Source organism: Ursus americanus, chromosome 36, assembly GCF_024610735.1.
Source record: "Ursus americanus isolate L20-20 chromosome 36, mUrsAme1.1.p, whole genome shotgun sequence".
NCBI classification, from domain to species: Eukaryota; Metazoa; Chordata; class Mammalia; order Carnivora; family Ursidae; genus Ursus; species Ursus americanus.
The window spans coordinates 8895739-8909616 of NC_142162.1; the positions used below are offsets into that span (position 1 = coordinate 8895739).

The following is a 13878-nucleotide window of genomic DNA, read 5'->3' on the forward strand; positions in this document are numbered from 1 at the left end:
AACAGTAAAACAGGGAATGGGATAGAGTGTGCTGAGGAGAAAGAAGGGCACCTTCATTGATAAAATGGCATCTGAGCAAGAATGAAGGATGCAAGGTGGAGGTGGGATGCCGCAGGGTAACCTCTGGGATCCAAGGAAAGAACATTCCAGGCAGCAGAAGAGCCAGTTCGAGGGCCCTAAGACCTGCCCGTCATGTTTGGGTAAGAGTAAAAGCTCCAGTGTAGCTGGACCACGCGAAGCAAGGGGTAAGTTAAGTACAAAGAGATGAGGTCGGTTGAGGGTGGTGGTGTGTGCAGTCACAGCAGCAGAAGAGCCAGGTTATATTGGGCCTTGTACACTCTCCTAAGGACGGTGGTTTTTATTCAGAGTGGAACAGAAGCTGCTGAAAGGTTTTAAGCAGAAGCAAAAAGGTTCTAACTCAGTTTCCAATAGGTCATTCTGGCTGCTTGATTGCGAACTGAGTATGGGAAGGAGAAACAGGAGCAGTAGGGTGGTTAGCAGCAAGGAGGGATGAAGGCTCTGGAGGGTGGTCATGTGGGTAGAAAGAAACAGTCAGAATCTGGGATATATTCTGAAGGGAACCCAAATGACACCAAAGCTCTTGGCCTGAACAACTAGAAGGGCCGATTTGCTATTTACTGAGATGTCAAAGATTTAGAGAAGCAGGTTTTGAGCTAAATTAGCTATTTGGCATCAAAAGAAAATCTAAACACCAAGACTATTACTCAGAAGAATTCAAGGATCATTATATGACCTTCTGAAAAAGCTATAAAATTGTCTAATATAATAATCGTTTATTTGGTAATAAAGATACTGATGTAATAAACTTCCCCATAAATCACAGGTGACCTTAATTTAATATCCAAATATTTCTTTTGCTGAAAAGTTTCAGACTTTCAGGCATTTCAAAGATCATTTGATGAACTTCATCACATTACATGTCTTGTAACGTTATTAATTTTAATTAAAAAATCATGTGTATTTCAAATATAGACAGAATATAAAAGTATAGCCATGTGAAATACAGACTAAATCAAACCATAAATGCAAACACTGCTCATTCTAAACTTCAGCGATCCAGTTATAGATGGGCTGATTAATCTATTTCACAGAGGAAAAAAAAATCAGACTTATGTCTCTAAGTCCTTTACCATTTCGTAAGTAACCATAGAAGCTTGAGAAAGTCAAAATCTCATTCCCAGGACTTTTTGCCTTGTTGTGCACAGATTCCACTTTGAAAGACCTGTGGGGGGAAAAATGAGGATATCTTTAAAGATATATGAAAAGTATTTTTATAAATAAATTGAAGATTTGAGTGCACGACCACTTCAAAAAGAAAATTCCGGAATTGAACCCAGGTTATTTTTAGCAATGTTGTCCACATTAATCTCTTTGGTAAATTTCCCTACTTTGTTCCTACCTAAAACCTTAATCCCAGTTTTGAATCTTAGTTTACCAGAATTATCTTGTGACTCACTTTTGCAGGAGGAGCCCCGCTACGTTAGGTCACGTAATTTGTGGTTAATGCAATATATTTTGAATCCTAATATGTTGACATCTGCCAGAGTTCTCCCCAGGTACTGTAAGGACCTGAGGAAGGCACGCTTTACCCCAGGCCAGTGATTCAACCATTGCAACTTTCAGGTACTGTTCAGGAATATTCGCATAGGCAGATGGCTCTTTCCTTAAAATGCAGTTACGTCATGCACCCAGCTGTTAAGCCCACAAGGATTTCTCAACCTTCACAACCACAGTGAAATGTTAGTGAAATGGCCAAATCTGTTGGAAGGATTTGGCGTGACAGATCCAATACACATTATTTTGATTTCCTAAAAAAAATGACACGCAGTTTGACAGATCAAAGTTGAAGAGACTGATTTCGGAAAGTAGTCTCTAATCCTGACAACTCCTTCACTAATTTGTTTTAATGAAGAATTTTGTAAAGAATTAACTAATGTATGGCAGCAATTTTAAGGCCATGTAGTGGAAGGTGGGCTGGGAGCCCATAATCCCCCCTCAGGGCACCAGACACCCCCTCTATATGCTATACTCTGTATGACGAGACAACTCAGAATGAAAACCTCCGTTAAATAACAATGAAGTCCCTCCCTTCATGATATTACTATCATGCTCTGTGGGATCATGATTAGACAGATATAATCTGTTAGCAGCCCAGGTTCTTAGGAATTTGAAGAAATCTTGGTGGTCACCTATCCCACCCACCTCATTTTCTAAATGAGGAAAGCAAGGCCCAGAGGGTCTAAGTGACTTGTCCCAAGCTATGTGTGGCTACTAACAACAAAACCAGGCTTTATTCCCAGGTTTTCAGGCTCCAGGCTGACTGCATTTTCTGCTTTATCATACTTTCAGCGCATTATAGTTTTCTTAGTCATAGAAAGAAAAGTAAAAGAAGCCTATATGAAACTTAAATGTGTGTGTGTGTGTGTGTGTGTGTGTGTGTGTGTACACACAGAAGAAAAGAAAACAGAGGAAAATTAACTATACAAACCACAGAAATTTACCAGTCTATTTCCTCCGGATTAGGGCCACAGAACAGAAAATGGGAAACCTTGCAGTACAGAAGCATAATAATGGAAGAAAGCATAATATCAAATCCTAAATAATCCACATAGTCTTGCTACCAAACTGTAGGTCCACTGAGGGCAGGAACTGTGCTGACCATACAGTGCCTGGAATTGAGCTCCTATCACAGAACAGAAATGTCAGGGACCGTTTACCATCATGTAGTGGGCAGTTAAACCATGTCTCTTCTGTAAAAGCATTCGGATGGTTTCACCTCAGACTAACTATTCTCTTTATTCTGAACACCAAAATACTTACCTATAGTACAAAGATTTTTCCTCATTCCTTTAGCCTACTTCAGTAGGCTTTTCTATTTATTTCATGTGCATTATTTTTATCATTTCAATTAGTTCCTACCCAAATGAGAAATTTATTTATATAGTGCTAAGGACATATGCAGTAAGCACGTGAATTCAATCTTCTAACATCAGACTGAAAAACTATACTGAATTTTAGCAGTGGAAGTAGGTAAACGCACAGAGTTAAGGTTAGTAATGAATCAGGCTCTGGAATTGGACTGGTGCTCAGCTTTGAATCAGACTCTAAGGAGCTGAATTAATCTTGGAGTTGGTATCTTTTTGCCATAAGACTCAATATCCTCATCTTTACAAAGCAAAATAATAGTACCTATATGCCAGCTTCGCATATTGAATGAAACCATGTAAGCAAAGTACTTACATGGTGACTAACAGACATTAAACATTCAAAAAACAACAGCTATTTTTACTAAACTGTATTTTTTTGTAAATGAATTACTGATTGCCTCTAGTTTAATATGCCGACGTATCAATTAAATGGTGTGATTTGAGGTATGAATTGTGAAACTTTTTCTGTTGACATATGAAATACATTATCATTGGCATTTACTTAAATGTTCTTTGTTCATATTTAATTCACAGCAAGTAAGATGGATTTTAAGGTGTGTATGAATCAATCTATCTATCATCTATCTCTCTGTCTACCTATCTACTAAATCATTCAGCACCCAGCACTATGATTTTCCTGGCACATATTATGATAGCAATGGATATTTGTTGAATGAATAAATTTTAAAATATATAGATTGATTGCCCAAATTATCCTGAGATCCCAAAGAATTAAGAGGAAGGTTTTCTTAAATGTATTTTGAGCTAAAGGAGCTGTTGCACGTTAACTCTTCATCTGAAAAGAAGGAAGGAAGGAGAGGAGAGAGGGTAGAAAGCCAAATATAGCACATAATAATTTTTTTAATGTCCTAAATAACAACAATCAAAATCTTTATGCATCTCTTACCTGTCAGTTCCGCATGCCAACTCTAAAGGCATGTTAACTAACTTATTAACTACAAATAGTCTGCTCAATAAATAAACTAGAGTGTTTGACTCTTGCAAGGAATCACAATTATTCTCCAGTCCTCTTGGCATCCCAACCTGATTTGGAAGAGTGGACGTGTATTTATTTGACAAGTCCAAAACTTTTTTGGAAAATAAATTAACTTTTGAATAGTCTGTTTTCATTTCATCATTGCACACATCCCAGCCTGGCAGCATCAATGAGAAGCGATCTTCATTTGAGGCAAGTCCTAAAGAAACGGAACCCTGAAGCTTTAAAATATTGAGATGCTTAATGCAGAGATTATCTAATTCTTTATCCACTCCCCATGGCAAAAAGCAAGATAGGAACAATTTAGCTGCGTCTATTGTGATGTTGGCATCTACTTTTCTTGATGGCTTAGGGTGCATCTTTTTGGAGTTCTTTGTTTTCTTCTGCCTTTTAATGCCATCACTTTCCTCTAAGAACTTGACAGTATTATCTCCTTGGGCTGGGTTTTCACCAACAGGCTTGGCTTGCGCCTCCGCTGAGAGAGAACCACAGGCAGTTTTATTTCTTTTCAGTGTCAGTGTTTTCTTCTCCACTGTGCTTTTGGCTCTTCTCAGGATCTCACTACCATAGAATGAATTGGAAGGGTCAACATCACAGATTGGAGTTGGCAGCAAAAGTTCAACAAGATTTTCCAGATCAAATAGAAGGATATGAAAGCCAATATTACTCCATTTTGTCTTCACAGGCAAGACCTTAAAAGGTCCTGAGAAAGACTTGGCATCAGCAACCTAAAGGAGATTAAGAAAAAAAAATTATGTGTAAGGGTTCTTATTAAGTGATTTTATTAAAATTTCCATATTAAAATGGCATAAAATGAAAGCATTAAGGCAAGTCATTTTAATTTTGTCTGTTATAAAAATTTCCCTCTAAATTAAATACTCTATATTCTTTTTTTTTTTTCAAGTATCAAATATCAAATGTAATATGCTAAAGAATGGTAGAGACAGTGTGTACAATAGGCTAAGGTAAATACTCTATATTCTAATATTCCTTAAAAACTTTTTTCTTCCTAAAACTTTTATTTTTCCTTTAAAAAATATGAATTAGGCTTCTGAAGTAAGATAGCATCAGATTAATGCATTTTCATATATGATTTCATATCTTCCTATCAACATAGCCGTGAAGACATACAACAGGGAAAAAGTGGGTTTGAAAATTAAGGACAAGAACATGGGGCGCCTCGGTGGTTCAGTTGGTTAAGCATCTGCCTTTGGCTCAGGTCATGATCCCAGGGTCCTTGGATGGAGTCCTGCATCGGGCTCTCTGCTCAGCGGGGAGCCTGCTTCTCCCTTTGCCTGCTGCTCCCCCTGCTTGAGCACTTGTGTTCTCTCTCTCTCACAAATAAATAAAGAAAATCTTTAAAAAAAATCAAGAGGAACAGAACATCTGCAAGAATTTAGAAAGTCTTGACAAAAATGTTCTCTTCAAATTTGTTTAAAATTTTAAATATTTGGAAGTAACCTAGATGTTAACCAGTATCAAAAAGCTTTTTTTTTTTTGAAGTCTTGCATTATTCATTTGTTCTCTCTCTGCCTAAAATGATTTTGCCCAAAACATTGGCATGGTGGGCTCCCATACTTCAGTTATGTTTCTGCTCATTTATGAGGCCTTCCTTGAGTACCCTCTCCCCTCATTCCAACCCATTACTCTCTATCCTCTTCCTTGCTTTTTTCTTCCTAGTACTTACAATTACCTTATATTACATGAGAAATTTGTTTACTGTATATTTTCCCCCTTAGCATCCAAACTCCACCTTTGCAGGAGTTCTGTGCGTTGTTTTGCCTCCCATGCCTATAAAATGATACTGATATATGGCATTACTAAGGCACTCACTAAATATTTGTCGAATGAATGATTAACATATGTATACAATAGAACACCATTAAACTATTTTAAAATCATGGTGTAAAACAATATTTATTGGGAAAAAATGCTCTATTAGGCAGAAAAAATAATCCCCGTTTCATAAAACTACATGTATGAATATATAGATATATTTACATATTGATATATTCACATATGGAAGTATATTTACACACATATATTTAATATAAATATACATATATATAGTTAATATATAGTCAACATAAATACATATATGTATACCTATAATATATGTATGTATAATACATATATGTACATATGTGTGTGTATATATGCGTGTGTGTGCATATATATATATATATATATGCACACACACACACACACACATATATATATAGTGTCACGAAAGGCATGCACCAAAATGTTAACAACAATTAATTGGGAAGAGAGGATTAAAATGATCTTTATTTATAACTTAGGGTTTTTTGTTGTTTCATTTTTTTTAGTTTTTTGGAGTTTTTTCCAGTGATATATTTAATTTACGATCATAAAAGAAGTTAGTTTAAAAAACCAACCATTAAAAAATTTAAAGGTAAAAAAACAAAATGGGGCAAACTTAAACGTATTTCCTCTAATACGATAGTACAAAGGTTAATATAATTATTAATAAATGATTTTTGCAATCAAAAATAAAGAGTACTAAAAAGTCTGAAAAATAAGCAAATAGCATCAGTAGCAATTAAAAAAGAGTAACATCCAAATTAAAATATGAGGGAAAATGCTTACCACCAGTAGTAACAAACAAGTAAAACTGAGATAATAATACCATTCATTACCTATTAATTTGGCAAAGAAGGCTTCTTACATTATTCATTATTATGTAATGTTTAGTACATGCGACATAACATATAAGACATAATTTGGTGTTTTTCAGATTATCAATGTTGTATACAAAGAAACAGGGACATAACTATATAGCACCATTGTTCATTATTGCCCCAGACTAGAACCTAAATGTCAGTGGAATGGACAGATACTGTGATGTATCCATACAATGGAAAAATATACAACAGTGAAAATGAGAGAACTTACAGACATTATATGTATAAAGTGTGTGAGTCTACCCACATAATGTTGACCAAAGAAGCCAGACATAAAATAATTAACTGTATGACTTCATTCATGTTAAGTTAAAAAAAAAAAAAAACGGGCAAAAAACCCCAATAGGATTGAGGATGCATGCACAGATATTAAATCTCTAAGAATGGTAGTTACCTTTCGAGGACAGGAGGACATAGCTTCTACAATGCTGAATATTTTACTACTTAATCTTTGTAGTGATTATGCAGGTAAGCGCTCTGAGATAATTCATTGTGCTATCCATTTTTGTCCTGTGCTTAGTTTTTTTCTATATTTTATACATTTCATAGTAAATAAATAATGTTAATAAAATGTCAAAGGAATATTAACAAAGTGTCCCCATTCTGGCTAAAGAAATAGAACTTTCCCTGATTCTGTACCTCTGCCTGCTATCAGAGGTGACCAATACCTTGAATTTCATGTTTACGATTTCTTTGGTTTCACTTAATGTCTTAACCTTAAATATGTATTTCCAACTGACCTATTTACTTTTTTGTTTTATATTTTCCTATATATATTAATACACTGTTTATAATGTTCCAATTTGCTTTATGATGAAATTTATATTTGTGGGATTCATATTTGTTGATGATTACATTACAGCTGTAGTTCTTCCATTTACACTGCTGTAAAGTATTAATCTATATGATAATGCAATTTATCTACTGTTTTTAAGTGTCCATTTAAATTATTTTCAAGACTTACTATTGCAAAAGAAAAGCTAGAGTGACAATAATTCATAAGATAGGCACTTCTTTAAATATGAGATTATCCAAATTCTTCTCCCAAGTGATCTGTACCAATCTGTAAATCTCATGGCATTGTATGACAAGTTTCCATTTACCACATGCTCATTAACACAGGATTTTATTTTTGTCAATATACGAGATATAAGTTGTTATCCCTTGTAGTTTTAATTTTCATATAATTATTACCATTAATTGAGTATCAAGGCAATATTTCATTGGCCTTTCATGTTTGTTGTATAAAGTGCCTACCTATGGCTTTTATAAACTTTCTAGTTATCCTTTTCTTATTGATGTTAGGGTTATACATTTATTCTGGAAGTTATCTATTGCTGGTTATGTGATCCAAATACCTTCTATATGTGGCTTGTCTTTCCACTATTTTTTAAAAGTGTTTTCTGACAGGGGCTCACTCAGCTGGGTGGGCGCTGGACTCTTGATTTTGTCTCAGGTCATGATCTCAGGGTCATGGGATCAAGCCCCATGTTAGACTCCTCCCTTAGAGCTGAGTCTGCTTGTCCCTCTCCTTGTCCCTTTGCCCCTCCCTCCACTCTCTCATGAATGCTCTGTCTCTTTCAAATAAATAAAATCTTTTTAAAAAGTGTTTTCTGATAAACACTGAGTTCCTATTTTACTACTGTTAAACTTAGGAAACGTTTACTTTAAAGATTATACTTTTTGGGTCGTCTTTACAAAGAAGAATAAAAACTTTCCCTATTCAAAGGAAATAAAAATGTTCACCTACACTTTTTCCAAAATGTAAAGTTTCAAACAACTTTTTTTAAAAAAGATTTTTATTTATTTATTTGAAAGAGAGAGTGTGAGAGAGAGAGAGAGAGATTATGGGCAGGGGGAAGAAGCAGACTCCTCACTGAGCAGAGAGCCAGATGCGGGGCTCCCCAGGAAAATGACCTGAGCTGAAGGCAGATACTCAACTGACTGAGCCACCCAGGCGCCCCAGGTTCACACACTTTTTAACTCTTTAATACTTTTCTTTTTCATTTATGTGTTTGGTTTGCAATAGGAAATTATTTTCATTTTTTTAATCTTGATATCAATTGTTCCAATATCATTTATGAATTTGTTCTTTTCTCACTGGTGCTGCCTGAGACATTCATTGATTTATCTAGGACCCAGGATATTTCATAGTATAATAGCTTTACAAAAAGACTTCAGATCTGGTGGGAAGGTTCTCCTATCCAGTTGTTCCTATGGTCTTTTACTCTTTCATATAAGTTTGAGGATGTTCGTCAAGTTTCAAATTGTATCTCCCACTTACTTAGACCACGCTTAATTTCTTTTGATAGTTTAATGATTGTTCAGAGGGATACTTATATTATTTGCTTATCAATTTTTAAACTTCATGTAGCTATGGGTCCTTTTTCATTTCTGATATTAGTTTTGTTGCTTTTGCTTTTTTCTTGCCAGAAGTTTATCGATTTTGATATTCTTTTCAAAGAATCAAATTTTGACTTTGCAGATCCTCTCAATGGAATAATGTTTTTCTCAGAAGATCATTTCACTGAGCATACTATTTTAATTTCACTTATATTCTCCCAGCACTTTTGAAGGCATTATTCTGTAGTCTTCGGGTTTCCTTTGATGCAGTTGAGATGTCAGCTGGTAGTCTGTCACTCCGTCTGTCTTTTCTCTGTTGCTTTTTAGATCTTTTGTCTTTACTATTCTGCACAGAATCACAGAATCACGAGAATTCTTTTGGGTGTGGATGTTTCCCCCCCAGTCCTACGTTGTATCTGAGTATTTCTCCCTCTCCTGAATTTTGTTAAGTTTTCAGACTTACCTTTTTGAATATTTTCCCTCCCCATCCCTTTAACCCTACACAGAACTCTGATGAGCTGTTTGTCACACACTTTATCCTCTCTCATATTTTTTTTTTTTTCATCTCTTTGTCTCTTGGTGCCTCATGCTGGGGATCACTTCAGAATTCTTTTAGCTTGCCAATTTTCTTCTCACCTATCACTACTGTAACATTTAACTTACCCACTGAGTTTTTAATTTTGAGTTTTATATTTTTAATCTCTATAAGTTCTATTTGGTCCCCTTAAAAAAACAAATTGTTCATTTTTACAGTCAGTTATTTCTTACTTATATTTTTAAACGATTCTTTTACTTTTTTAAAGGTACTTATTTGGTATGATCTATCTATAATTCCAATTTTTAAAATCCTTGTGAATATTCTGCTTTTTGATTTTGCTGATGTTTTTCTGTTTCCTTATGTTTTGTAACTGTGTGTGTGCATGGGTGTGTGCATGTGTGAAACGTTATCAGTGAGAAGCCTTTGAGTCATGGGTTGAAATGCATTCTTCAAAAGGGAATTTGTGTTTGTGACTGCCACGTACCCAAGGGGTATGGATGTTTACTTTACTAGCCCACAAACTGATAGAAATCGGGTTTGTAAGTAGAATTAAAAATTAAAATTCATAGCTCCCTGAATCCGCGTGGTATATGTTCCAAAGACTCCTGGTAGATGCCTTAGACCACAGAGAGCACCGAACCCTATATTTACTATGTTTTTCCTGATGCAGACACACCTATGATAAAGTTTAATTTATAGGGCAGGCACAGGAAGAGATTAACAATAACTAAGAATAAAATAGAACACTTAGAAGAATATACTGTAATAAAACCTATGTGAACGTGGCCTCTCTCTCTCAAAATATCTTACTGTACTGTATTCACCCTACTTCTTGTGATAATGTGAGATGATGAAATGCCTAGTGATAAGATGAAATGAGCTAAATGACATAGGCACTGTGGTGTAGCTTTAAGCTACCACTGACCTTCTGATAATATGTCAGGAGGAGGATCATCTGCTTCTGAACCATGGGTAACAGAAACTATGGATGTGGGTAAGGGGGGACTACTGTATTGAGTTTTGATTAGGGAGAGAGAAAATGGGCACTCTCTTACATTTCATGATGGGTGTAAATCGGCATCTCTTTTATAAAAGGCAGTTGGCAAAATGTATCAACAACCTTGAAATATTATATAACCTTGGATATAGAAATTCTTTTAAAAACGATTTATTCTAACAGTAAAATTACAAAGATACACGAAATTATGTGAAGAAGAATGTTCATTATAGAATTTTCTCCATAAATAAGCTGAAAATAGCATAAGTTTCCCATAATATAGATTTGGCTAAATAGATTATGATTTATGCACACATTAAAATACCAAGCAGATATTAAAAAGAGGTTTTTTGTAAAATATATAGTGCCATAGCAAGAAATTCACGTGTATTATCTATGGAAAATCCCAAGATTTAAAAAGCATAATCTCATTTTTTATAAAATTGCAGAGATTTCTTAACATCTCCTTTTGATTATATTTTTTTTAAAAGGTTTTATTTATTTATTTATTTATTTATTTATTTATTTTAAGATTTTATTTATTTATTCGACAGAGATAGAGACAGCCAGCGAGAGAGGGAACACAAGCAGGGGGAGTGGGAGAGGAAGAAGCAGGCTCATAGCGGAGGAGCCTGATATGGGGCTCGATCCCATAACACCGGGATCACGCCCTGAGCCAAAGGCAGACGCCCAACCGCTGTGCCACCCAGGCGCCCCAAAAGGTTTTATTTTTAAGTAATCTCTATACCCAACATGGGGCTTAAACTCACAACCCTGAGATTAAGAGTCATGTACTCTACTGACTGAGCCAGACAAGTGACTCTTGATTATATCTGTTTTTTAAAATTTCTACAAAACCTGCATTTTTACTATACTAAACAAAGTTCTTTCTAAAAATAGTAAGAATTGCCAAGGAAAATGTCAATAATAGATATGGCTATCTAGATGTTTTAAACATTATACTTCCCTCTCCAAAAAATGCATTAATCAGATTAAATTTAAAAGCGTAAGAAGATTTGCTAGAAAATCAAAGCTAATGTTTTAGATATATTAGCAACTCACAGAAATTAATTAGCAAAATACTCATATCTCAAGAAATAAAATGAGCAAGAGACAAAAATACCACAGAGGTGGATAGTCTTTAAACCATTTGTCTCAATAAAAATGAAACAAGCATAAAATTTTACATACCACACTGGTTTTGAGCCCTTACATTTGCTAAAATTTTCTCAAACTTAGTAGCAAACAAAAAGTAGAGGATCCCATGCTGTTGAGTGTTCTTTTTACCAGGACTCTGATGACACCTAGATGGCCTTATCTTTTTTCAAAAACATTATGGTGACATGTATCAAGACTCTTAACAATATACACTATCATTTTCTCGGGGCACCTGGGTGGCTCACTGGTTAAGCATCTGACTCTTGATTTCTGCTCAGGTCATGATCTCAGGGTTTTGAGATCGAGTCCCAAGTCAGGCTCTATGCTGGGTGTGGAACTTGCTTAGGATTCTCTCTCCCTCTCCCTTTGCCCCCGTTCTCTGAGCTCTCTCTCTCTCTCTCTCAAATAAATAAATAAATAAATAAATAAATAAATAAATAAATAAATCTTTAAAAAACAATATGCACTAACATTGTCTCTAATTGACATGCTACTTCATGTTCTTGGAGGTTACCATTCCCAGATCTATGCTTTGGGTTTATCCCTGTTTTCATTCATTCAGCAGACATTCAAGAGGTCCTTGCTGCAGGCCTACTAAGTAGAACATGGTATGAGTCACTGACCACAGATTACAGAACAAGACTCAGCATCTGCACAGATGCAGCTCCCACCCTTTACACTCAGAGCGGGAAGAGACAGGTGCCCAGCAAGAACGGCACAGCTTAGACAAAGGCAGAGTAAGGGCCAATGTAGGAAGCAATGAAGGTCTGAAGCAAGGCCTTGATGACTCAAGAAGTCTGAGCAGAAGTGACAACACACTGCAATCTGAAAGATTAAGGAGAAATGAACTAAAGAAAAGTGCAAGACCAAGTACTCCAGGCAAAGAAAAAAACACGAGAAGACCCCTGGAGTGACGGCTGGAGTTGGGGTGAGGGTGTATGTAGAGAGCATGTACTGGAACAAATTTTAGTACGGCTGGAGAGCAGAATATGGAAATGCAGATGAGCCAGACAGGACAGGAACCAGACTGCATTAAAGCCTTGCAAACTCTGTTGAGTTTCAAATTTATTCTGTTATGACGCTTGAAGGGGTATTTAAGAGAGGAAGTCACCTATTCACAAACTCTAATGATGACTTCTGAATTACAGGCTAATCAAGCAGGCTGAAGACAGAGTTCCACACTCCTATGCACTTCCACTTCCCAAAGCTATAATCTCTGGCCACAGTGTCTAGACTTCTCAATTACTGGGCCAATCACAATCACAGCAATGATTCTAGCAATATCACACACTCCCTGGTCTGGTCTCATCCTCTTATTTTGTGACCCACACAGCCAAAACAGACCCACTGCGCTGCTGTAAACAAAAATCCTAAATTTCTGTCCCTAAATATAATCACCTTAAGCCTCAGGAGCAACTGGACACTTTAGAATATTTTCGAAATCATAAATATTATTCCAAGTATTTTTTTAAGATTTATTTATTTATTTGAGGGAGAGAGAGAGCACGCACGAGTGTGTGGGAGGGGGTGTTGTGTGTGGGTGGGAAGGGCAGATGAAGAGGGAAAGGAGCCCAAGGCAGGGCTTGATCTCAAGACCCTGAGATCACGACCTGAGCTGAAACCAAGCATCAGACGCTTAACCAACTGCACCACTCAGGTGCCCCCTAAGTTTTTTTTAACATACAATAAAGTAGGTTTTCATTTGGAATCAAGTCGATACAGATTACAAGTATAAACCATTGTTATATCTTAATGTCCTAAAATGACTGAATATTTTAATTCTAGACTGTTATCATTGTTTAACAATTTTTAAATCTTTTAAGAAATAGAATATTTTTAAAGTCATGTCACCAAAGGACTTTAAAAACAGTTTCACCATCATTTTGAACATCAGTAATATAGAATGACAACAAATGCCAATAATAGTCATTACTGAGTTTCCATATTATAGATTGGACATGCACAATATTTAGTAATATTTAGCAAAGGCTATAATAAATGTTAACCTTATTTATATTTATATGGTGCAATATACAATATATTCTGCCAACAAGAATTCTATTAGAAATAGTCTGCTAAAATTTTTTTTTAAAAAGTAGAAGTATTATACTAAATCATGACTGAATAATGTGCAAAAAATATAAATATATTACTTTTAGAATGAAGTATATGCAAACCATCATTTTTACAGA

At 35.5% G+C, this 13878-nt stretch overlaps 1 protein-coding gene across 4 annotated transcripts in view; it reads right to left on the reverse strand.

The window, feature by feature from the left end:
• The window catches only part of WDR72 (WD repeat domain 72), a 217361-nt gene that overhangs the window by 84564 nt on the left and 118919 nt on the right, over positions 1-13878 (reverse strand). For all 4 annotated transcript variants that reach the window (XM_045812117.2, XM_045812116.2, XM_045812115.2 and 1 more), the window contains 2 exons: positions 3856-4673; positions 1152-1243 (listed from right to left, as the gene is read on the reverse strand). In XM_045812117.2, coding sequence (XP_045668073.2) covers positions 1152-1243; positions 3856-4673 — 910 coding nt within the window. The remainder of the gene's footprint in view (positions 1-1151; positions 1244-3855; positions 4674-13878) is intronic.